Genomic DNA, 26,257 nt, shown 5'->3' on the forward strand with positions numbered 1-26,257 from the left:
ACACTGTCTTGCATATGGTAAAACTTTGGTCATCCAGAATTTGATTTTTGAGGTGGTCTTTGTCCCCAACTTCTTACATTGAGATACATGTAATTTCCTGGATGATATTGAAGCTCTCAGATTTTTTTATGGGATGGCTCCCTCTAACTTGTCATTTGTCTAGATTGACCTAATTCATGTGTTGACTTATATGTCAGCAGTTATCTTCCTAAATGCATGGGATAAACATGTAGTTAAAAGTTCTTTCATCTTTTTGAACTTTGAAGGGCCTAAGAATACCTTTTTCTGACACTTATCTTGCTTTCATGCAGTTAGATAGTGCTATACGTGCTAGAAAATTATTCTCCAATGGAAAAATCCAGAATTCTTTAGGGGAGGGAGGTGGTCAACTACTTGGACCAGGACTGTCAAATCTTGAATATGGACATCTGGGTGAGATTATGGGCCGTTCTGTTTGGGCTCCTCAGATTTTCAATTGTGGGGCTCCCGATACCGGAAATATGGAGGTAATGTTAATATCAAATGTCTTTAGCTTCATTGTGAACCCATTAAACCATTAAAAACACACATGATTGCTAGCGTATATGCATGTATGAATGTTATCTTCAAAGCTGTCAGAATTTAAGTGTTTTCAAAATCATTAGAAAAGTGACAATGCTCTAGTGGATGATGAATAAGCCATTTTTTTAATTGCATGACGCAAGATTTATGAATGGTATAAATTTATGAAAAGGTTAATGTTTATAGAATTTCATGAAAACCTCTGTAATCCATATTAAGTTTTTCGTATATTCTGAACCCCAAATTGCGAAAACTAGTTCAAGAAGTAAATAGTCAAAGTATGTTGCATTTAGGGGTTTAGAAATACGTAAAAGTGAAAGTTGACCGGAATTTTTGTAAATTAGCCAAAACGAAGCAGTCCAAATATGGTTGATTTTTCGAAGTTCAGATACCAATAACTGTATTAGGCAAGTAAGTGGAACTTACTGTTTCATGTATCCTGTCAAACCTGGTAACAAATGGTTTAAATGGTTCATCTGGTCATTTAAGCCAGCCAAATAGACAGGGAGGACAATAAAATTTATCTTCTGTTGCAGTGTATATAAGGAGTCTTCGACGTTGGCCATGTTCAATTTGAGGATGTTTTGGTACTAGGGGTTTGAATTTTTATATTTTATTTTGTAATTCTGTAATGTTGTTTGCAGTTACTTAATTCTTCAGGTTTGAAATTTGACTAAAATTGTTCTAGATATAAATGCTTATTGCTTAATCTTACTTTAACTTGATTGGCATTCAGGGTGATAGGAGGTTACAAGAATAAACTATCCTTTGTCTTATACTTCCTCCGTTTTTTAATACTCGCAACGTTTAGACTTTTTACACTATTCATATAATTTACTTGGACTATTTTTGGTATTTTTTATATAAGATAAAACATAGTCATGTGAGATCTTGTTAGATTCGTCTCAATGTGTATTTTCAAAATATCAAATTTTTATAATTTTTGCATAAATAGAATTGAAGATATAAATGACCAAACTTGTGCATTGACATGCGTGAAAGAAACAAACGTTGCGAGTATTAAAAATCATTTGTTGTTTCACTTTCAAGGCTTCCTTAATAAGTGAGAAGGTGGTCTGAAATGGTTTTGACAACTAGTAGGCTGATTTTGGTATAACACACTCGATGTTCAGGTTTTGCTACGCTATGGGACTAAAGATCAACTAGAACAATGGCTTATCCCCTTGCTTGATGGCCAAATACGTTCTGGTTTTGCAATGACCGAACCACAAGTAGCATCCTCCGATGCTACAAATATAGAGTGCTCCATTAAAAGGTAGGTTAATAACCTCGTAAGCTTTACAAGTTCCAGCTTGGTTAAGTTTATCTGTGTAAGTATAGTTCTTGATTCATTAAGTCTCACTTGATATAGTTTAGGTTTACTCTGTTGATATAAAGTAGATGTTGTATGTCATATCCAGTTGTAATATGCACACATTGATCTCGGTCTTTAGCCAATGACTTGATTTATATCTGACATGAAAAAACTTGTAAGGTGGTGGCTGGTAAAGTAAAAAAAAGCAAGTGCTCATCCCTTTAGGTTTGTCAAAGGTCCCTTTCTTGGATGTCGATGTCCTAATTAGATTTCTTGTGGGTCTTTTGGAGTAGCCTTTCTAGTTTCTACTAGCCTTAAATTGCTTAAATAAAGGAAAGGCTGTTGGCCACTATGGCTGTAATGCTGTATACAGTTAATATCTCTAGAATGCGGAGAGATATCCTAAAACACTCAGGCAATTTGTGATTATGGTTATATTTTTATGATTATGAGTATGACGATTTGCAGTTGTTACATTAATTTTTTTATAAAATCAAATGATCCTCGCTGAGGTATTGACAATATGTGGCCGTCACGCCCATTCATATGTATTCGTAATACTCGGTGACGGAGGTGCATATTTGTGGTGAATGATGTGAATCTAAATAGATTGTTGATGTTGCTTTTGTGGCTTGGAATGGTTTGATGGTAATTTTGGTTGTTTGAAAATCATGCCTTGTTGTTAAGCTGTAGTCACTTGTCATTGAGTAGCCTTTTTTTGAGGCAAAAATAAGGCCATGTAGTGCATCTGGAGGCTTTGATTTTCCAGACTTCCAGTGGCCATTGGAGGAATATGGCAGTTTTATGGAAGCACTTAAAGGGGGTTTTGAGGTGCAAGAGACCACTCACTTAAAGGTCGTTTTGAGGTGCAAAAGATCACTCACTGAAAGGGTGTTTTGAGGTGCAAGAAACCACTCATGGCCGTCAGTTGCCTGTGCATGAAAAAAGCTCAAATAAGCACAAGACAAGTCTCATCACTCACGAGTCACGACCATGAGTTGGCGTTGCTGCTCATTTTTTAGTTGCTTGCTACTGCAATTTATGTAGCATGCAAATTGAAGCAAAAATGAAAATGGGCTGAAATGGGAAATTCATAATCTTGAAGAAAATAGGAAGTGTGGAAAAATACATACTTCAAATTTTTTAAATATCCCCAAAATATAAGATTTTTAGGTCTTTTAAAATGGTAAACCTTTTAGTTTTAGGTTCTGCTTTGTAAATTATTTTAAGAAACAGAGGGTCATTAAATAAGCGCAGCCCACTATTTTTTTAATAAAATAAAGGGTCTTCTACCCCTATTATATTCTTCAAAGGCCCCTTAGTCCGATGACTCAGGTCTTTTTACTGTTTCCTCTCAGTCTGGTGCTTAGGTGATTGGACCCACTTTGAATGCTGATGAAACCCAAAGCTTATACTTCCGGTAGTGGTGTCTGTTGGGCAGGGAGACGGACAAATAAGTCCCACTTTTCTTTGACCAGAAGACAAAAGGTCAAGTAAACCAAGGGGCTCTAAGCCTCTAACTAACTTACTTTAAAAATACCACTTCCACTCTTCCTTCCAATACAATATCTAACTCTGCCATGTCTAATTATATCCTTAAAGTTGTACGTCCTTGTAAAGAAAATACGACAACCCACGTCATTCCTTCTTGATTACGTGAGCATTACAATGGGTCTAGGATGGTGAATATCTTGCTTGAAGAGCTACCTCATTTAGAGAGAAACTAGAGACTCATCCAAAAGGGAGAAGGCCCAGTTCTTATGGTCAATAGGGAAAGTTATAAGGTTCACCTTCGAAGCGGACGATATTCGGTCTTTCCAATAGTTCATCATCAAACAACAATGCCATTTGGAAGTTTAATCACTTTTACTTTTATCTCACCATAGATTAGTCGGTGATAAAATCATGATCATTAGATAATTGGCCATGACGTATGTTCTTGTAAGAGAGGGTCTAGTGGTATTTCAAAGTTAGAAGTAAGATTGTTATGAGCTTATAGCTTTTTTTCCCCTTAAATATCTATAAAATCAAATAACTTGTGGGGGTATTGACATCAATAACCTTGAAATTCATTTTAATTCACCAACACTCAAGATAAAGGCTTGTCAATTAATTTGCCTTAATCTTACATACTGGTCACTTTCATGGATAAGATGTATTATGTTTGTTTGTTTATCTTGTGAAAGTCTATCCTCAACTTTGTATTTTCACTTGTGCGGTTGTGTCTACCATCAAAGTCAGACATTCTGTTTACCTAGCCCTTTCGTTGGGAAGAGATGAGAGTCCCCAACACTATCCAGCCTTAAAAGGTGACACCCTTGCGTGTGCATGGATTCCTATTCACCTTTGAAAGCCATGGAAATAAAATAAGGCATTTATATTACATAATGGCCTTCTATAGGGATTTTGAACTTGCGGTTTACGAAATGGTGCTCCATAAGTCTGTCTACAATTTCCATCATGAATTCATGACCTCTACTGTAAATTGTTATTTACTTCGTTATTAGAACCTTTGGGCACGTGGATACATCTAAAACATATATTCCAAACCTGTTGAATCACATCAACTGAGTGATTAAATATAATTTTTTTTCCCACATTGAAATGCTCCACAGTACTTCATAATGCCTATGAGATTTCAGTTCTACGACATTGCTACTGCTTATGAAATCACAACCACAGCTTCAATATTATTTTATGATTAAAACCCATAGCTTTCTGCAATGGTATGAAATTGCAGCTAATATTCTAAGAGATGAATGGATGAAGAACCTTACTGTGAGTGTGGACACATGGTTGGTAGCGGATAAGATAATACCTGAAGTATTTCTTGGCTCCATGAAATCCATACTCTTAGTATGAACTATTTAGTTGGAATAACATCACCATAAAAGGATAAAATAGTTGGTTGTAGCAAGAATTTTGAATTAAGGGATTTGGGAGTTGACAGACACATTCGATGTTTGGGTTCTATTCTGTTGTTTTCCCCCTGTTTGGGGTCTTAAGCAAGACAACCCTCAGCTCCTTTTTGTCTTGCAGTAGATTAAAATAAGTTTTCAAGAGGTGTTATGCTTAGTAGGATGTTCTGGAGGGGCATTGTGTTTGGTAAAAAATGAGGGTTTAGAGGTAGAGGGGACGGTGGTAGTGCTTCCTTTTCATTTGTAGATTAAAATAGGAGTTGGTTTGGGGTCACACGGTGTCTTAAGAAAGACAACCCTGTTGGTCGATATTTCAAAGAACAAGAATAGGGGGGTGGGTCTTAAGTTACTAGAACAAGCTTATGAGTGATTCTCTGAAAGCTTTATAGGAGTTACCTTGCTGGTTGAATTTGGTATGCCAGCATATGGCAGAGGGGGATTGGTTTGGGGATTGTGGTGTCCATTTTCCCTTTTTTTTGGTGGACAATGTGTTTCTTATTTAAGCCTATAAAGTTCATATCAGATGTATCTGTAGGCATTAAAAATGTGATAAATGCCATGTCATCATTTTGGTCCCGAAAAAGTCAAATGTTGACTTCTATTATTTAAATGACAGATAAACTGTTTAAATTGGGTTGTAAATCAAATAGGCCCATTTTATTCAAATGACGTTTATTTAATAGAAGTGGGTCATTTAAATGGATAGTAAGTAAAAAGGCCCATTCATCCATAAAAGAGAAAACCCTAAACCTAAGAAGAGGATATAAAAAGTTCTCTCCAAGTCATTTGGCAGACAGACGGAACGTAGTATACAAAAAACCTACTACTCTCCAGAAAAACCCTAAGACGGCTTCCAAGCACACAAGTCTGACATCAAATCTCGGTGGAAGAAGAACAACAAGCACAAACGCCGTTCTACCTTCAAACCACAAATTCTTGCTGTTGTAGAGATCGAATCAGTGGATAAACATTAGAGATTGTACCCAAATACAAAATCAATACAAAATATTTTGTTCACATTATTTTGATTCTGTTATTTTTGCAGACTCGTAAATTTGTGTTTACAAATTGGCATGCTCGGTGGGACGACTCTACCACTCATCTCCTTCTCTACAAAAAAAAAAAAAAAAAAATCAATTTACCAACGAAGATGGCTGCTCAACAAACCGTTTCCATGTCCGATGCTGAGAAGGCCGCTATGGTGAAACAAAGGGCGGCAGAATTGGCTGAGATGATGAAAGGGCGTGACGAGGGTATACGCACCAGAGGAATGAAGAACGCTGATCTGAATGAGGCTGCTTCGAGTCTGCGTTCGGCTCCTATCACCACCAAAATAAGGAGAAAGAGCCATGTCCGTGCTTCCTCCGACGTGTCCCCGAATCCGTATTACCGCAAGTCCCGCAACATCCCTGTTTTCGGGTCCTTTCCTGCTGAAGGTGCACGATTCCTTATGCCCGGTGAAGAAGATATGCGTCCTCACCAAAAGCCTGACAGGCTGGTCATCCACACTAGTCCTTTGTTCGATCCTTTCTATGTAGAAAGCGATGCAAAGAGTAGTACCGGGTCTTCTCCAACGTCACCCCTCAAAGTATCAGATTGTGAAGAATCGGTCCAGTCCCTACAAACCGACATTGCGGAGGTGATGGAGATCGAATCAAAGACCGTTGAGGAGCAGCTTGCCGAAATGAAGGGCATGATCGTGAAGCTCATGAAGGATGGCGAGGAGAAAGACGAGGAAATCAAGAAGCAGAATGAGAGGATTTCCTCCTTAACCAAAAAGCTCAAGAAACAGGAAGAGAGCGCGGACGAAGAGAACGACGAATCTGAAGGGAGTACGACTTCAAAATCTACCACAAAGGGTGAAAAACCCGACGACATATTCACCATGAAAAAGATCCAGGACATGATAACAAATGCGGTGAAGAATCATATCGTCGGAAGCTCCGGCCCTAGTCATCTATATGAGAAGCCGTACACGAAGAGAATCGATCACTTAAGGATGCCCGTCGGTTATCAACCTCCGAAGTTCCAGCAGTTTGACGGAAAGGGGAACCCCAAGCAGCATGTAGCCCACTTCATCGAAACGTGCAACAACGCTGGCACATCGGGGGATTTACTCGTCAAACAGTTCGTCCGTTCTCTAAAGGACACGGCATTCGACTGGTACACGGACCTTCCTGCAGAAGCCATCGACAGTTGGGCAGAAATGGAGGAAGAATTCAAGGCCAGGTTCTACAGTACACGACGTGTCGTCAGCATGATTGAATTGACAAAGACGACACAGTGGGAGAATGAGCCTGTTGTAGATTACATCAACCGGTGGCGCACTCTAAGCCTGGAATGCAAGGACCGTCTGACGGAGACCTCTGCTATTGCAATGTGCATCCAAGGTATGAACTGGGATTTGCTGTACATTTTGCAGGGCATAAAACCAAGATCCTTTCAAGATTTGGCTACCCGTGCTCATGACATGGAGATCAGTATCACCAATAATCGTGGAGGAAGTTCTTCAAGTTTCAAGAAGGAAAAGAAGGACTTCAAGAAGCCTGAGAAATACGTGAAAGATTCAACCAAGGAGTCATTTGCCGTTGCCACTAGCTCTGCCCCTGTAAAAATTTCGGCGAAGCCTAAAACTGAACAGAAGAAAGGGCCATTTACAAAAGATGCTCGGAGAGATAAGCCAACGCTTAAAGAACTCCAAGCAAAGAAGTATCCATTTCCGGATTCAGACTTGGCCGGCATGTTGGACGATTTGTTGGAGAAGAAGGTCATAAGCTTGCCTGAGTCCAAGCGCCCTGATCAAATGGGAAGGACATCTGACCCAAACTTTTGCCCTTACCATCGAATAGTGAGCCATCCTATCGAAAAGTGCATCACTCTCAAGGAGAGAATCATGCAACTTGCAATAGAAGGGAGGATTGTGCTAGATCTGGATGAAGCGGCGGAGTCCCATCATGATTCAGTCATCCAGTTTGGAAGTTTGGATCCCATTTTGATAATAGATCCCGTCAAGAATTCTGCGTCCACCCCTCTACCTCGCAAGGAAGATGAGGAAGGATGGACATTAGTGACGAGAAGGAAGAAGAGAAAGCAAACGAAGCTAGAAGAGCAACCTCCTCTTCGTCAAAAGCAACACCAGAAAAGAAACAAATCCAAAAGTTCGCATGTTACGAGAAACAAAGGTCTCGTGAAGAAGAAGAGCACCCCGCGCGACAGTTTTCCCACAAAGGAGGTACGAAAGCATGTCACATTAAATGATTTCTTTTCGCAGGAATACCTCGGCGAAGTTTCTGTCAACACAGTGACCTGTAGCGTGGCGGAAGAAGAAGAGAAAGAAGAGAAAAGTCAAGTCTCTGAAGGGCTAAACCATGAAAGAGACCCTGAAAGAGATGCAAAGATCCTGGCGTTGTTAGGTACAGTCCCTTCTCGAATGGGTTGGCGCCAAGCTTTATCCCTACCCGAAGAAATGAGGTTCGCCCTTGCACGTGCCATAGAAAATCCGACGCAATATACATCGAAGGAAAATATTGAGCAAGGGATCTACGAAAATCACCCTGAGCGTTGTGCTGCATGCAGTGCGGCCTTGGCATTCACAGACGAGACCTTATGTTGGGTTCAAAGCCTCACAACAGACCTCTCTTTGTATGTGGATACATCCGCAAGAAAAAGATCAACCGCATCTTGGTAGACGGAGGTTCCGCAGTGAACATAATGCCGAAGTCCACCATGACGAAGTTGGGAATCACCGAAAGTGAGTTGACCGAAAGTCGATTGATGATCCAAGGATTCAATCTAGGCGGGCAACGAGCCATCGGTATGATAAGAGTTGATCTGACTATCGGAGAAATGACTGCAACAACAATTTTTCATGTCATTGATTCGAATACTTCATATCGCCTATTGCTAGGCCGACCTTGGATGCACGAAAATGGAGTAGTAGCCTCAACCTTGCATCAATGCTTCAAATATTACAGAAACGGTGAAAGAAAGGTGAATGCGGACGTGAAGCCATTCTCTGAAGCAGAGTCTCATTTTGCCGATGCGAAATTCTATGCCAGCCAAGGAGAGCCTGTTGAAGTAATGCCCACGGAAATTGCATCGACTGGAAAAGTCATGCCGAAGAAGTTGCAATCAAGGGTTACAGAAGAGAAGCCTTCAAGGAACGTTCTGGAGCCGTCACATGAAACAGTTGATGAGAAGAAAAGCAAGGAGATTCTTTCGCAAAGAGTTGAAGAAAATCCTAGAGAAGCAGTGCCAGTGCTACGTTACATCCCCATGTCGCGTCGCAAAGAAGGTCAGTCTCCGTTTATGAATTGTGGAGCAGAAACAACTTCAAAAAAGGTCAAGGACATGCCGCAAGAATTTGATAAAAGCATGACATTGCCGGTCCATAAGATCAGTGACCCGAAGATATTGACTTCTCCTACTCCAAACTCCACGAAGTCGCCAGAAACACCTAGCTCAAGGAAAGATGGCTTCGATCCAGTTGCATACAAGTTAATGGAAAATTCTGGTTATGATTTCTCTAACCCAGAACCCATGGGAAAGCTCGTTGAAGATAAGTCATACGGCCTCAATAAAACTCAGCAAAAACTTCAGCAACAAGGTGAACGTGTTTGGGTGAAAAAGGTTGGTTTGGGATTCAAGGAGTCTAAGCCAATTATCATCTCAGGACGACGGAGGTCAATGCAAGCATCACAGTACATTGGGGTTCAGGAAATTGAAGAAAGTGTGGATGAGAATTTTGAGCCAGTCCAGAAAGAATCGGTTTTTGATAGGATACATCCGTCTTCAGCTAAAGCACGGTCCTCCGTCTTTGATAGGCTCGACGGTCCGGTAAACTCTCTAACACCAAGTCGAGTCTTTGATAGATTGGGAGATCAGTCCGGGAAAGCACATAAGAGCCCGAATGCAAAAGATGTCTTCACAAGATTGGGAAAGGTCACTGGCAAACCCACCAATTGTCTGTCACAGAAGCCTAAGAAGGAAGTCTTCAGTCGTCTTGGGAAGAAGGACGTTTCGCTCAAGCCGCAGTGGAGGCCGAAAAACACTGCATCAAAAACAAAAGACAAGTTCGAGCTGGAAAACGATGTCAGAAGCAACGTACCTTCTCGAATGAAACGCTTGGCGGTACTGGAAGTGAAGACAGGTGATTCTCTCCGTGTAAAAGGCCACACCATGGTTCTTACCAGTCAAAAGAGCCCCACAAGCCAGAAACGTGATGCCGTAGAAGATATGACGGTCACCTCCTATCATATCACCGCTTATGAGGATGTAGACTTGGAGGAGGAGATGGAAACAACAGAAGCACCAAAAACTCTTGATGATGGAGTTGAGACCACAATTGATGAACTAAAGGAGTTGAATCTCGGCACCCAAGACGATCCGCGTCCAATCTATGTTAGTGCTCTGCTCACTCAGGAAGAAGAGAAGGGATACTTCGAACTACTCACCGAGTACAAAGATGTTTTCGCCTGGAGTTACAGGGAAATGCCGGGTCTTGACCCCAAAGTGGCGGTCCATCGTTTAGCAGTAAGGAAAGGAGTCTCAGCAAAGAAGCAACCTCAAAGACGCTTCCGACCTGAATTAATTCCAGAAATTGAAGCTGAAGTCAACAAACTCATCGACGCTGGCTTCATTCGTGAAGTAAAGTATCCTACTTGGATTGCAAACATTGTCCCTGTGAGGAAGAAAAATGGCCAGTTGCGTGTTTGTGTAGATTTCAGAAATCTGAATGAAGCGTGTCCTAAGGATGATTTTCCTTTGCCTGTCACCGAGATAATGATTGATGCAACGACCGGACATGAAGCATTATCCTTCATGGATTGTACGGCGGGATATAATCAGATCCTCATGGCGCCCGAAGATCAAGAAGCAACGGCGTTCCGTACACCAAAGGGTATCTTTTGCTACAAGGTGATGCCGTTTGGTTTGAAAAATGCAGGCGCAACTTATCAAAGAGCAATGCAGAAAATCTTCGAGGACATGATGCATAAGACCGTTGAATGTTATGTCGATGATCTTGTCGTCAAATCAAAGAAGAGGAACGATCATTTGCTTCATCTCCGCGAGGTATTCAAGAAGTTGCGTAGGTATCAATTGAAGATGAATCCCTTGAAGTGTGCATTCGGCGTAACCTCTGGAAAGTTCCTAGGATTTGTTGTGAGACATAGAGGAATTGAAGTTGACCAGTCAAAAATTACAGCAATCCAAAATATGCCCGAGCCGAAGAACCTCAAAGAATTGCGCGGATTACAAGGGAGACTTGCATATATCCGACGCTTCATTTCGAATCTTGCAGGACGATGTCATCCTTTCAGCCATCTTATGAAGAAGGGCGCTCCATTTGAATGGGACGATTCATGTCGCAAAGCTTTTGAAAGCATCAAGCAGTACCTCTCAACTCCACCTGTCTTGGGGGCACCGGTTCAAGGGAAGCCACTTATCCTCTACATCTCTGCTCATGAAAGGTCGTTGGGGGCATTGTGTGCTCAAGAGAATGATGACGGAAAGGAAGCCGCTCTTTACTACCTCAGTCGTACGTTGGTTGGCGCGGAATTGAATTATTCGCCTATTGAGAAAGTGTGTCTAGCTTTGATCTTTGCAATCCAAAAGTTGAAGCATTACATGCAGGCACATACGGTGAAGGTGATCTCCAAAGCTGACCCCATAAAGTACATCCTATCAAGACCAGTGCTATCCGGAAGACTTGCTAAATGGGCTATGCTCATAAGTCAACATGATGTTGTGTACGTACCTCAAAAGGCGATCAAGGGACAAGCTTTGGCCGATTTCCTAGCTGCACATCCGATTCCATCACATTGGGAGCTTCCTGATGATCTACCTGGAGAAGAAGTATTCTACATTGATGTCTTACCTCCATGGGAAATGTACTTCGACGGAGCAGCTCGCCAAGATGGTGCGGGAGCAGGGGTCATCCTTGTATCACCTGAGAAACATGTCTTCACGTATTCATTTACGCTCACCAACTTATGCTCGAACAATGTTGCTGAATATCAAGATCTCGTTCTGGGACTTCAAATGGCAAAAGAGATGAAAATACAGGACCTTGATGTATACGGTGACTCCAAGCTGGTGATCCATCAACTCCTCGATGATTATGATGTCAAGAAAGATGACTTGATTCCTTATTATAAGCATGCTTCACAATTGCTGGCAGAATTTGAGAGCGTCCGGTTGCAACATGTTCCAAGGAGTGACAACAAGACAGCGGATGCACTTGCTAATCTCGCAGCCACATTGGCACTGGGGGCAGAGGAAAACATGTCGGTCCCGGTCTGTAATCGATGGGTGATAAACCCTCAAGATGAAGCTGAAATTGAAGCTGAAGAACTCTCAGGTGCAGTTACTGTCTATGAGATAGACATAGAAGATTGGCGTCGACCACTCATTGATTTCTTGGTACACGAAAAGTTGCCAAGCGATTTGAAACACAAGATGGAAATTCGACGACGTGCTCCACGCTTCATTTACTACAAAGAAACACTTTACAGGCGTTCGTTCCTTGGAACCTGGTTGAGATGTTTGGGAGATGAAGAAGCAGCAAAAACAATGCAAGAAGCTCATTCTGGAGTTTGCGGAGCTCACCAATCTGGTCCTAAGCTTCACGATCGTGTCAAGAGGATGGGGTACTACTGGCCAACCATGGTTCAAGATTGCATGGAACTTGCGAAGAAATGTGAAGCTTGTCAATTCCATGCGAACTTTATTCATCAACCTCCGGAACCGCTACATCCGACAGTGACATCTTGGCCGTTTGAAGCATGGGGTCTCGATGTTGTTGGTCCAATCACACCGAAATCATCAGGTGGTCATGCATACATCCTTGCCGCTACGGATTACTTCTCAAAATGGGCGGAAGCAATACCTCTTCGTGAAGTCAAGAAAGAGAACGTGGTCGATTTTATTCGAAATCACATCATACATCGATATGGCGTGCCACGTTACTTAATCACAGACAACGGAACACCATTTGTCAACAAGTTGATGACGAGCCTTTGTGAGAAATTCAAGTTTGCGCAAAACAAGTCTTCAATGTATAATGCACCTGCAAACGGACTAGCTGAATCTTTCAACAAAACACTTTGCAGGTTGCTTAGTAAGATTGTTGGGAAACACCAGCGAGATTGGCACGAAAGAATGGGCGAAGCTCTGTGGGCGTATCGTACCACGTACAGGACACCAACTCAAGCGACACCTTATGCACTTGTGTATGGTGTGGAGGCCATATTGCCATTGGAGATTCAAATTCCGTCACTTCGCATGGCAATCCAGGAAAATCTCACTGAAGAAGAAAATGCTAAGATTCGTCTGGCAGAGTTGGAAGCACTTGACGAAAAGAGGCTTGAGGCGCAACAAAAGTTGGAATGCTACCATGCTCGTTTGACAAGGGCGTTCAACAAGAAGGTGCGAGTACGGTCTTTCAAAGTTGGAGACACAGTCCTTGCTATCAAGAGACCGATCATTGTTTCTCGCAAGACGGGAAATAAATTTGCATCGAAATGGGATGGTCCTTACGTTGTCCAGGAAGTCTACACAAATGGAGCTTACAAGATCGTTGATGCAGAAGGACTGCGCATAGGCCCTATCAACGGCAAATTTTTGAAGCGTTACTACCCTTGAAGTTGTGCAACATTGTAACCTCCTAAGCACGAGGCTAAACTGCAACTGCAAAAAAAAAAAAAAAAAAAAAAAAAAAAAAAAAAAAAAAAAAAAAAAAAAAAAAAACCGAAAATGACGTCAGCAAATGACGTCAGAAAAAAAAAAAAAAAAAAAAAAAAAAAGGTTCAAAATTTTTTTTGCTTTTAAGGAACTACGTTGGCTTGATCTTGTGGAGTGAATTTATTCATTTCATAAGTACGTAGGCAGCTTGAAGAAATCACTAACTTTGAGTCCAGCCGCACCAAAAAAAAATCTCTCATTTTTCTAATACTCCTGGCCCGCAAGAGTATAAACTGTGAACGGCTAAATAAATAAATAAAATCTTTTTCGGTTTCATATAAGTTAAGTAAATTATGTTACTAAACATGGAATCAATAACAAATCTTTGATGAAAATGGATGGTCTTTATTTATTTTATCAAGTACATCAAAAGCGGTCTCTAGAAAGAAAAGAACAAGTGCAACAAAAAGGAAAGGAACTACAACTCAAACTTGAAAGTTTGCAAAGCATCACGAGCAACCCCAAATTGTTTTTCAGCTTCCGCTAGCCTTGCTTCCACCTCTCTGGCAACGACAATATTTTCCTTAACGATAGCGAGTGATTTTTCTCGCTCATTCTTCTGTATAAGGAACTCTTGGAACTGCTCTTCTGAGTTTGTAATAAGGAGTAAAAGTTTATCCTCTTGTTCTGCCACCTCGTCGAGCTTCTTTCTATATTATTGCCCGTACTTGCTGAAGTTGATCTATCTCCCTTTGAAGAGATTTCATCTGCTCCTCCTTTTTATGCTCAGTAATTGCATCTTCCTTCATGCTCGACTCCATCTCCGAAGATTGTTGTTCCAGGTCGCTAAGGGCGGTATTTCCTCTTTTCCCTAGTTGTACGTTGTGAAGCTGAGAACCGCATCCAATGTAGCCCTTGATAAAAGCTTCGGTGGTAGAAATGTCAATCTTCTTCTCTCTGATGTAAGAGAAAATATGTTCAAACTCTTGAGTTAGTTCGTGAACTGTGGCTAAGGGAGAGTTCAGCAACTTTTCTTTTATTGAATTGATCATGAAGCTTGCAGCCTGTCGGTCTACCATAGCGATCATGTCTTGAGCATTAAAAGAAGAAGACTCGCTCGATGTAATAGGAACACTTGTGGTTGCCGCCGGAGTTTTGGGGTCAATGATAGCATCATCCATTAACTCTTGTCCGGGAAATGAGGCAAATGTATTCCCGCACGCATTAAGCTCTTCTGCTATGTTCGCGTCACTTTGAAGAGTCTAACAAAATCAATAAAGAAATATATGTTAGTATACTACTGCCAAAAAAAAAAAGAACCATATCCCTTTTCTTTTTCTTGAATAAATAAAAAAAAGAAAAATAAAAAAAAAGAAAAAGAAAAAGAAAAAAGGGTACAGATGCACGTGAGGTAGCATGAAACAAAATAATGAATGTTCTTTTCATAATGATGAGGCTGCCATCATTCATTATCAATCATTATCATTTTATTTTCAAAAAAAAAAAGAAAAAAAAAAAAAAAGAAAAAAAAAAAAAGAAGGAAAGAGTAACAAAAAATGGTGCAGCATACACGTGGAAGAACAAGAAAGAAAAAGGGGAGAGGGGCCCGCCTACCAGCCAAAAAAAAAAAAAATATTAAAAAAAAAAAAAAAAAAAAAAGAAAAGAAAGGGCAACCCCTCACGTGAAGAAGGAAGGGAAGAAAAGAAGGGTGGGGTCCACAGTTTATCATACATCATTATCATCCATCATCATGATAAAAAAATAAACGGACATATGTTATAAAAAAAAAAAATACGGACCTCCATCTCTTCGGGAGATAAGTCAAGTTCGGATCCGTCGTCGTAAATATCGTCGAAAACTGTCTTCTCTCCTGCGTGCTCATCACAAGAGGGCCCGTCATTAACAACTTTGCTCGCTAGCCTAACTTTAACCCTATGAGAGCCAGTTGTAGACTTGGCAGCTTTATCTTTCGACTGAGTATTAAGACCGTCACCCTTTCTCTTTTTAGACCTGGTGTTCGTTGGGCTGGGAGTTTTTGAAGCAGAAGCCACAGTTAAAGAAATAACTGATTCCCACCATGATGTAAAGCTTGGAGTGACTCGAGATTGGGCATTAAAAGTCCGGCAAGGGACCAAAAAAGTAGCCCTAGTATGCAGACGAATGCTGGACTGAAAAAGATAGTACATGTGCTCTCGGGTGATGTTTTGTGTCTGGACTACTAATTCGCCTGGCACATCTTGGTGAAATCCGAATTGCCGACCGAATCGATGAGGACTGTATGGCTCAACCACGTAGTTGTTGTCGAACCTCAAGGTCAGAAAACACGATCGCATGCTAATGAAGAAGTTTGTGAATTGCTTTGGTTGATGGTTGTCGTCTTCACGCTTCTCATCTGAATTACCACAAATTGAGTTAGCAAGCCAATTGAAATCCTTACCCGAAGAAACTAGCGATTTAGCATCTGGAGACTTTATGACAGAGTCAAGGCCTTGAATTCCAACCAGGGGAGCACCAACAAAATCGTAGGTGACGATGTGATGACTCCGAAAGTACTTAGCGGTCCAGACATACACATATTGTGCGGGGAAGGACTCGCGATGTTTGCCTGGGGTAGGAGAATTCGAAATTTTGCTCAATCCGTGGTAGATGCTCGTCAAAACAGGGATCGCCAAAGAAGTCTCTTTTCCACTTGCAAGAAATGACGCAGGTTTGAAAGATCCAGGACGGATGCAACCCAAATCTGACACCGGCAAAACAAAGGCACAAAGCCAACATGAAAGAAAGGCAGCCAAATATGTTTGTCGATGATGCGCTTCGGGAATCCGTAGGATGCGAAAGGCTTCGTACATCTTATGACTCCACGATCGAGGACCATTAAAGGAACTGAAGTCTTTCATAAGTGTTGGAAGGACAGACTTCTTGTTGCCAGATGCCAAGAAATACTTTGATGCACCGCGAAACCAAAAATCACACCAAGTCTCGAACGTTATAGTTGTCACCTTGTGTTTCTCAGAAAGATAATGCAAAGCCATGAACAAATATTTGCAACTGTAAGGGAGGTATAGACTGTGCTCATCGTCGGAGCCTTCCAATTCAACTGCAGAAGGGACGACCTCGTCATAAAAAAGGCCAGTTACGGGAAGCCCACCAAGGTCGTATATGTCCCAAAGACTGATTGACATTTCTCCGACTGAAGTGTGCAAGGTATTTGTCGTAGGACACCAGGATTCGCAAAAAGCCTGCATGACAGGAGAATTACACTTGTAGATATACATAGAAGCATAGACGGCATCAAGAATATGGGTGCTAGCAAGTGTGCGTCTGGAATGGTGCAGGACATCTTCTAACCATTCCCAATAAAGAGGGATGTATGTTGGCTCGACTCCAAATTTCGGACTAGAACTCCATTTGGTCTCCTTGCGGGACAAACGCGTAGATAATGTCTGGAAAGAACACGCCTCATCGCAGGGACGGTGATGGGAAGCGACAAGTACAGGTTTAGGTGTTTTTCCACCAAATGCATTAACGTCACGACTCTCCTTGTACCAGCTTTTTGGGCCCGAGAACTCCGTAGAAGAATTGATGTTTGCAAAAGGACCAATCACAGGAGGAAATGAACGAAAGTGCGCTCCATCGACCGAATTAGCGTCTTGCATGAGCGACAATGTCTCTTCTCCCGGAGTATTGTGATACTTGAAGTAAACCATGGTTATTTTGTTCCTACAAAAACAAATAAAATATTTCAGGCTAGCATATAGAAAATTGGGGGCATCTTAATTCAAGCACGATATGTAAACGAAAGGAATCGCACCAAGTAAATGAATTGCTCAATACGGCCAATTTATTTAGTTAAATGCGGACAGTTTAGTACTTCATGTTAGTCATGTCAGAAACAAAAAAAAAGAAAGTCTCCTACTGTGATTGAGCTTTTAATTAATACTCAGGATCATAAAGGTACAGAAGATAAGAGATTTTACTGTTTGGGTTAATTGCAGCAGTATGCACGTAAACAAAAATGCAGATTTTATAATAACAGGGAGCTGCAATATGGTCACGTGATCGAGTGCGAATCTGAGCAAATAAGACGAAGAAAAAGTTTGACATCAATCAGCATCATCATCAAATGTCATTATCATGTTCGTCCTTTTCAAAAAAGAATAATAAAAGAAAAGTAAAAAAAAAAAAATATATATAAAAAAAATAAAATAATAATAAGGGGTGCAGCAAAGGTCACGTGGGCACCAAGAAGTAAGATGACAAATTATTTTGATGCTCATCCATTATCAATCACCAATCATCATCTTTATCTTATCAAAATAATAATAAAAAAAAAAGAAAGTGGGGAAGCATGTTCACATGAATAAGATGGAAAAGAAAGAAAAAGACAAAATTCTCGGGGCCATCATCATCATTGTTTCATCAGTTATATATCAAAAAGAAAAAAGCTACATAGTCACGTGAAGATAGAAGAAAACAAAACAAGAAAGAAGTTTTGATCTATACTTTATCTCGTATATATTTATCATCATCAACAGCAATACAAATTCAATGATACAAAAAAATAAAAAAAGAGCAGACACGCATATTCAGCCATGGAAATAGCAAACAACAAAGCTTAAAGTTCAAAATTGCCGAAAGAAAATACAGCAGAGTATACATACCGGGTCTGAAAGTCGGATCGCGCCTCAATAACGGTGGCGTAGTGCTGTGACGGTGGTGATGGACGACAGCAGGTCAACAAGAACAACAACCTCTCAGATTCGATGACGGTGAACGCGGACGTTCAAACGGACAGCTCCTCTCGGATTCGGTGACGGTGAACGTGGACGTTCAAACGGACTCAGAGCTCCTCTCGGATTCGATGACGGTGAACGCGGACTAACGGACGCCGGACTAGTTCAATGGTCGTCGTACGTCAAACACTAAGGCAGGACTTGATCTCCGGTAAGGCAGAGGATGTTGTTGTTGTTAGTGATTAAGATTTGACAGATTGAGAGATATATTTATAGTCTTGGTGGTTCATAATCCTACTACAAATCAAATACATGGATGATATATTTTGAACAAATTCTATCTGGATTATTAACTACTTAAGTCAAGCTTGACTGCTTGAGTCCTACTTCGGGTCAAATTGGTGAAGATAAATTTTGGCTAATTCTATCTTATTTGGATTGGTTAATGATTACTACTTATCAGGTGGTTGATGTTCAATATAATTCTTCCTCCATCGAAAGATTGACATCATGATATTCAATCATCTGTCAAAAGGAGTCATGAATTATCAAACTAGTTCACTTGAATTTCATGGGCCAAAAAGAAATGAAAGTGGCGTGAGTTTGGTTGATCAGAAGGCCACAAATGGGTTATCCAATGAAGTAAAGAGTTTGGTTAACCCATCAAGCAAAAAGGGTCAGAATTGGTTTTTGGGCCAAGAGACTAGCACTACTCCTGTTTCTGGAAAAAGATAGAAGCTTGGAGTACCAAAATAAATTCCAACAAGATTTCGAGATCGGACCACGAGCAAACACTCAAAAATTCGTGTACGTGACCGATCTCGAGGGGGCAATTTGTAGGCATTAAAAATGTGATAAATGCCATGTCATCATTTTGGTCCCGAAAAAGTCAAATGTTGACTTCTATTATTTAAATGACAGATAAACTGTTTAAATTGGGTTGTAAATCAAATAGGCCCATTTTATTCAAATGACGTTTATTTAATAGAAGTGGGTCATTTAAATGGATAGTAAGTAAAAAGGCCCATTCATCCATAAAAGAGAAAACCCTAAACCTAAGAAGAGGATATAAAAAGTTCTCTCCAAGTCATTTGGCAGACAGACGGAACGTAGTATACAAAAAACCTACTACTCTCCAGAAAAACCCTAAGACGGCTTCCAAGCACACAAGTCTGACATCAAATCTCGGTGGAAGAAGAACAACAAGCACAAACGCCATTCTACCTTCAAACCACAAATTCTTGCTGTTGTAGAGATCGAATCAGTGGATAAACATTAGAGATTGTACCCAAATACAAAATCAATACAAAATATTTTGTTCACATTATTTTGATTCTGTTATTTTTGCAGACTCGTAAATTTGTGTTTACAGTATGTTATATGTTTCTTCCCCTATTTAAAGTATTGGTAGGTAATGGTTTAATGTGTTTTTGGGGATTCTTTTTCTATCCATTCCCATGGACTTTCTTCTTTTGAGAGACCTTCTACTGTAGTTCAACTTTGCCATTCATGATTTGGGAAGGCTAAACGTGTCTTGGAACCTCCATTGTAGACATTCTCTAGATATTGATTGGCTGTCGTGCCTCTATATCGGGGTTCCTACATCCTAATGAAGGTTGGTGCTTTAGTGATAGATATTGGAAACTTTGGGTTATGTATTTGTAGAGTGTAGTTGACTTCTTCTCTGTAAGGTGGTAGTTCGTAGTTACTGATGTGTATTATACTATTACGTAAACTTTTTGTTTTAAAAGGAGAGATTTAATGGAGTACTTTATCTTCGATTAGGCACATGAAGGTGAGTAGGGTTGATCTAAGGAGAAGAAACTAAAAGTTTTTTGGTAGGTATGTGTACATGGAGGTCACTTGAATGGAGCTTAATGAACATGTCTTGCATAATAAGGCCATTAGGGCAGAGGTCCTATGAGCTTGTGGTTTTTTAGTGACTTTGTGATTTGTAGTGTCTGGTACTTTCCTGACTTATTTTCTTTTAGCTGCTAGGCTGCTAGGCGTGCTTTATTGTACTGTTTAGGTAAGGGGAAGAAATTATTAATAAGAAAGAAAATAGCACACAATACTTGACGAAAACAGTAGACAAGGTATCCACCATAAAAATTACAAGAATGGTCCACTGATCACATTGGACAATTTAGAGCAAGAAATTAGGAAAAGAACAATTTGTCTAAAACCATAATAAGAAGTGTGATTATTTTCACCATAGCCTTGTTATACTCCGTGAAAGAATTTATTTGCAGCCATTCATTGTGTAACAAGTTCGGGTTGCATTTGTGATTACACTCAAGTTCATGTCTTTGCGGCCATAAATTGTAAATGGCCTCAGCAAAGATCATCAGTAGAAATTGGAGCTTAGTTCTGCTCCCACCCTAGAATTTCTCAGTACATAAGTTAACTCTGCATCAAAGAAAAATCAGTAGCATTGGTGTATCCATCAGTTCCAGTGTTGGCATGCTCTGGCTTAACAGGAAGGGGCAGTGTAGGTATTCCATAATTAGTTTGTTAAGGATAGCTTAAAGAGGAAGATAGATGATTAGAATGAAGGAAAAGAGAACGAGAAATGCTATAGATAAGACAGTAGGGAAAGAAGAGGGCAGCCAGAATATTGAGTTGTCTTTCTTAGTTTAGATCTTGGGAGGGAATCAGGCCACTCGAATGGAAAGCTTTATAACTATCCTCTATTTTCTGTAATTCCGTTATTATCAATCAAAATCTCTTTCTCTTTCCTTTAACTTCTGCTACTGTGATTGTGAAAAATAGTCTGACGACTTAAGGCGCTTTCTTGTAGTACACAGGATTCTTAAGAACTCGCATGTATGTATAGTTGTCATCCCAAAGTTGGATGACAACTATCTTTTGATTGGTACAAAAGTGTTTTTGCTTGTTTTACTTTCCACCACACTCCCCCCCCCCCCCCCCCCCCCCCCCAAAAAAAAACCAAGGCCTGGTACTATATACTAAATTAAGAACTCGAATATATGTATATCATTTATTTCTATACATGGAAGTTGTTGAGTCTAATGCATATGCGCCAGCAACTTATTCCATATGTAAAAGTAAACAGTGGTGATGAAAATTTAATCTTCTTTTTGGATTCTCTTCAGTTAGCTATATGATCAGAAACAGCTTCTCTTTATTCTTCTGGACTTGACTGTTTAATGGCAAGGAAACATACATTTGGTCATTTGTAATGCAGATATTAGCTAATTGCAATGATTTGATAGGTGGTTCTTTCTGAATTTTCTGCTTATCTCATCTTACTCATAATATAATGTGGATTGTGCATAGAGATGGAGATTCTTATATAATTAATGGAATCAAGTGGTGGACAAGTGGGGCTATGGATCCAAGGTGCAAACTTCTCATCGTTATGGTTAGTTTCTTTTCTGAGGTGTAGGTGAAAGGATAACCTTCATAACCTTTGGTTGTGTTAAAAAAATGTGTACATCCCATTAATCTGATGATATGGGATGCAGGGTAAAACAGATTTTGATGCCCCAAAGCACAAGCAACAGTCCATGATCCTTGTTGATGCTAAAACTCCTGGGGTACATATTAAGAGACCCCTGATGGTGTTTGGCTTTGATGATGCCCCTCATGGCCATGCTGAAGTGTCCTTTCAAAATGTACGTGTGCCAACCAAGAACATTTTACTTGGAGAAGGTCGTGGATTTGAAATTGCTCAGGTTTGCTAAGAATGTGTTGATCTTTTCTTTTTGGTTTGCTAAATCACTCCATTATGGGAAGGATTCTCTTCCTTGAGATTGTAACATTCAATAACCTTGCAGGGTAGGTTAGGACCTGGAAGGCTGCATCATTGCATGAGACTTGTTGGTGCAGCGGAGCGTGGTATGCAAATGATGACTGAAAGAGCACTTCAACGTAAAGTGTTTGGTAAACTGATTGCTGAGCAAGGCTCATTCCTCTCTGATATTGCCAAGGTAACACCTGCTATTCCAAATTGTTTTTTCAAAAAGTACTTGAAGCTGCATCGTATTTTGTATTATGGAATTGACCTCTTGGGAAATTGTCCAATCATCTTTACTAATCTACTGAACTGTTTGCAGTGTCGTGTAGAGCTAGAGAAAACTAGACTTCTGGTTCTGGAAGCTGCTGACCAACTTGATCGTCTTGGAAACAAAAAGGCCCGTGGGACCATTGCAATGGCTAAGGTACTTTGCTGTTGTAACTCCCATGTTTTTATGTTAATTTGTATCTCCGCATCTTTCCAGTCTTTGAGCCTTAGAGAACAAAGGGTAGCATAAGAACAAAAGATGCTTCTTGCATATTTGATACATACTAAAATCCTACTTTTCATATTTTGCTCTAGATATGATGTATCAAGTTTTGTCTCATCTTTTTACATTGTAATATTTTGATATACACTATAGGTAGCTACTCCAACTATGGCGCTGCAAGTGCTGGACATGGCCATGCAGGTGCATGGCGCCCTGGGCTTGTCCTCTGACACTGTCTTGTCACATCTGTGGGCTACGGCAAGGACCCTGAGAATCGCCGATGGTCCAGATGAGGTACATTTGGGTACTATTGCCAAACTGGAACTGCGAAGATCCAGGCTTTAAGGATTCTAGAATATGCAGAAACATAAACTTAATAACTGTTGTAGATTGCTACTGGAGAAAGAAATAAATGTTGTGAAGTTATGTAGAATGCATCCATGAGAAAAGGGCATTGTAGGCTCAGCAATGTAATTGGTTATACACCCTGTATCTTATTAAGGTAATTGAGAATGCTCATAGAAAATACAAAACTGTATTTCATTTGAAATTCTGTAATTGGGAAAATTCTAGTGTTTGAATGGCTTAAAATTTGTAATCGGTCAAAATTCTGTAACAGTTGAGAAATTCTATGAAACCAAGGATTTAGAATTATAGTTTACAGGACGTAGCCAATAGCTTTCTCTCTCCTCTCATCCTTTCCTCAAACTTCATTCCTCTGGCAACATTGTGGGAGTTGAGGCGGCGACGACGAAACTTTGGAGATTTAGTTCCTTGGTCGAATTTCTACGACGATGTTAATGTGTGTGTAATCATTGCGTTACATTGAATCAATCACTAACTGTTGTACCCGGGTACATCCAGCTCTGGCTGTACCCCCCAAAAACGACACGCTCATATTGTTTGTTCATTCTTGTCGACTGTTTGTTCTTTTTTATTGTACTGTTTGTTCATTCTTATTGTACAGTTTGTTCTTTCTTGTTGTACTGTTTGTTCTTTCATGTTGTTTTTTAAATTCATCATCAAATTTTCATAATTGTCGTATTTTTTGTTCTTTCTTCTGGAAATTTATGTTCTTTTTTATATTGTTTGTTCTTTCTTGTTTATTTGTTTGTTTATAATAATCATATGGTTAATGTTCATAATTAAACTCTTCATTAATCTTTTATTCTTTCTTTTTGTATTGTTTGTTCTTTGAATTTTATGTTCTTTTTTATATTGTTTGTTCTTTCTTGTTTATTTGTTTGTTTATAATAATCATATGGTACGTTAATGTTCATAATTAAACTCTTCATTAATCTTTTACTCTTTCTTCTTGTATTGTTTGTTCTTTCTTGTTGTACTGTTTGTTCTTTCTTGTTGTTTTTTAAATTCATTCATCAAACTTATTGTTGTATTGTTTGTTCTTTCATGTTGGCTTTAAAATTCATCATAAAATTGTTCATAATTGTTGTATTGTTTGTTCTTTTTTCTGGAATTTTATGTTCTTTTTTATATTGTTTGTTCTTTTTTGTTGAATTATTTGTTTTTTCTTGTTTATTTGTTTGTTCACAATAAATATATGGTTAATGTTCATAATGAAATTTTTCACTTCATTGGTCTTTTATGTTTTTACAAGCGCCTATATTGTTTATTTTCAAATAAATAAATAAATGTTCATTTTCGAAATAGTAAATGTTCATTCCAAATAAATAAATAAATGTTCAATTCCGAAATGGTAAATGTTCATTTCCGAAATAGTAAATGTTCATTTTTGTAGTTTATTTCCAAATAAATAAATAAATGTTCATTTCCAAAATAGTAAATGTTCATTCCAAATAAATAAATAAATGTTCATTTCCGAAATAGTAAATGTTCATTTTTGTACCAGTATTTTTTCTTTCTTGTTGTATTGTTTGTTCTTTCATGTTGACTTTAAAATTCATCATAAAATTGTTCATAATTTTAGTATTGGCTGTTCTTTTTTCTGGAATTTTATGTTCTTTTTTATATTGTTTGTTCTTTTTTGTTGAATTATTTGTCCTTTCTTGTTTATTTGTTTGTTCATAATAAATATATGGTTAATGTTCATAATGAAATTGTTCACTTGATTGGTCTTTTATGTTTTTACAAGCGTCTATATTGTTTATTTCCCAATAAATAAATAAATAAATGTTCATTTCCAAAATAGTAAATGTTCATTCCAAATAAATAAATAAATGTTCATTTCCGAAATAGTAAATGTTCATTTTTGTAGTTTATTTCCAAATAAATAAATAAATGTTCATTTCCAAAATAGTAAATGTTCATTCCAAATAAATAAATAAATGTTCATTTTCGAAATATTAAATGTTCATTTTTGTACCAGTATATTAATGTTCATTTTAAACAACACAAAACGACATCGTTTTGGATGGGGGTACAGCCAGCTTTGGCTGTACCCGGGTATAGCCAAAAATTTGCGACATTGAATAAGAGTTGTTTGGGACTTGGAAATTCTGATTACGGTTCGACCCATATTTTGGGCTTCAAGAGATGTTATTAGAGCCCATGTGTTGGGTTGGGTGGGAATCAGGTCGACCTATTTATAAACGATTGAGATTTTTCCAACCCAATTTGATATGTTTATCTAAACGGATTGGGATTCTCAACCCAACTCAACTATAAACGGGTTAACATGAAGTTGGCCCGTTAAAATTTGTTTGTTTCCTTTAAGTGTAAATTTACTTGAATTTATTATTTTGGGGATGATTTTTTCAAGTAAATCGCATAGCAAAAAAATAATACTCAAATATGTATTTGACATGAATCAAAACCTATAAACGCCTAAATTTGACCTTTGCCTCGAAGCGGAAAGTTCGATGATGAAACTATAACCCACTTGTCCAACGCTCTTCTAACTAAGCAACAACTAGCATCCTACATCTGATTGAAATGATCCTTGAAGCAAGATTTCTATTTGTAGTAATTGCTGAAAATAGTAACTGTTATGTTATGTAGCTACTAAATATAAAATCTGGTTAAGATAGACTCCAGCGTCTGCCAGCGGGTTTCAGTGACCCTACGACCCTTCTTACGTCTATCTTTTAAATCCTAATTTTCACTATACATACGTGCCTAAAAACCTACGAATTCTTAACGAAGTATCATTTGCAATCATTCACAATCAGTGTAATCCCCCGTAAATTTATAAATTTTATTAATATATTTTAACGTATATTATTTATATTTAAATAGAATTTATGAATTTTAGTAATATATATATAATTAACGTATATTTATTTTATTTTAAGTACGTTCTAAATATTTAACGATTTTGAACTTTATTATATTTATATATTTAATGTATATGTAATTTTATTTAAATATATTCTAAATATTTTAACGGTTTGTGCAATCAAAAATAATTTTAGAATTTTATGTTGAAAATAATTTGAATTAGGAAAACTCGTTGAATTCGGAAAACAATCCTATTCGATTTTGACTCAAACAGTAAAACCCAAATCCTAATTCTAGCCCACTTGGGAAAGCCCAACATTTAAAATCCAAAGCTCAAAACCCACCCAAACTATTTTCACGTAAAACACCAAAGCCCTTTCCTTCTCTCTCTGTTTCACGTACAGCAAAGTAGCAGACAAGTCCTCACTGCATTTTCTCTGCTCCTCCTTGCGCAGCCGCTGCCCTCACCGCCGGAACCTCTCACGTCGTCTGGTAACTCTCCTCTCCTCTTTCGCCCTCCTCCTTCATTGCGGTTTCAATTGCTTTTCTTTCCTTTTAATCGTTGTTGTTTTCCCAGCCATACAACCACCGCGAGTTCT

The 26,257-nt window shown here is 39.0% G+C and overlaps 2 protein-coding genes and 1 long non-coding RNA gene across 3 annotated transcripts; 2 read left to right on the plus strand and 1 right to left on the minus strand.

The window, feature by feature from the left end:
- Positions 1-305: 305 nt before the first annotated feature.
- LOC130461491 (probable acyl-CoA dehydrogenase IBR3) lies at positions 306-23,121 on the plus strand. Its single transcript, XM_056829609.1, has 7 exons — positions 306-506; positions 1,695-1,837; positions 21,511-21,595; positions 21,699-21,908; positions 22,011-22,163; positions 22,290-22,394; positions 22,614-23,121. The coding sequence occupies exons 1-7, from the start codon at positions 306-308 to the stop codon at positions 22,803-22,805; spliced, it is 1,089 nt and encodes a 362-aa protein (XP_056685587.1). The 3' UTR covers positions 22,806-23,121.
- Positions 13,570-17,218, minus strand: LOC130461906 (uncharacterized). The gene is made up of 2 exons (XM_056830199.1): positions 15,277-17,218; positions 13,570-14,738 (listed from the first exon to the last, which is right to left on the minus strand). The coding sequence occupies exons 1-2, from the start codon at positions 17,182-17,184 to the stop codon at positions 14,187-14,189; spliced, it is 2,460 nt and encodes an 819-aa protein (XP_056686177.1). The 5' UTR covers positions 17,185-17,218; the 3' UTR covers positions 13,570-14,186.
- LOC130461907 (uncharacterized) lies at positions 18,293-19,537 on the plus strand. Its single transcript, XR_008921912.1, has 2 exons — positions 18,293-18,421; positions 18,674-19,537. It is a non-coding gene; the product is annotated as an uncharacterized lncRNA (long non-coding RNA).
- Positions 23,122-26,257: the final 3,136 nt, after the last annotated feature.

This window comes from Spinacia oleracea, chromosome 5, assembly GCF_020520425.1.
Source record: "Spinacia oleracea cultivar Varoflay chromosome 5, BTI_SOV_V1, whole genome shotgun sequence".
NCBI lineage: Eukaryota > Viridiplantae > Streptophyta > Magnoliopsida > Caryophyllales > Amaranthaceae > Spinacia > Spinacia oleracea.

Bases quoted from the DNA above. Each gene is read 5' to 3' on its own strand.
- LOC130461491 (XM_056829609.1), top strand. From the start codon at position 306: ATGCAGTTAGATAGTGCTATACGTGCTAGAAAATTATTCTCCAATGGA. The intron at 21,909-22,010 runs GTTTGCTAAGAA...ATAACCTTGCAG, and splicing joins GTGGATTTGAAATTGCTCAG to GGTAGGTTAGGACCTGGAAG. The intron at 22,395-22,613 runs GTACTTTGCTGT...TATACACTATAG, and splicing joins GGACCATTGCAATGGCTAAG to GTAGCTACTCCAACTATGGC.
- LOC130461906 (XM_056830199.1), bottom strand. From the start codon at position 17,184: ATGGTTTACTTCAAGTATCACAATACTCCGGGAGAAGAGACATTGTCG. The intron at 14,739-15,276 runs GTCCGTATTTTT...TGATTTTGTTAG, and splicing joins TATCTCCCGAAGAGATGGAG to ACTCTTCAAAGTGACGCGAA.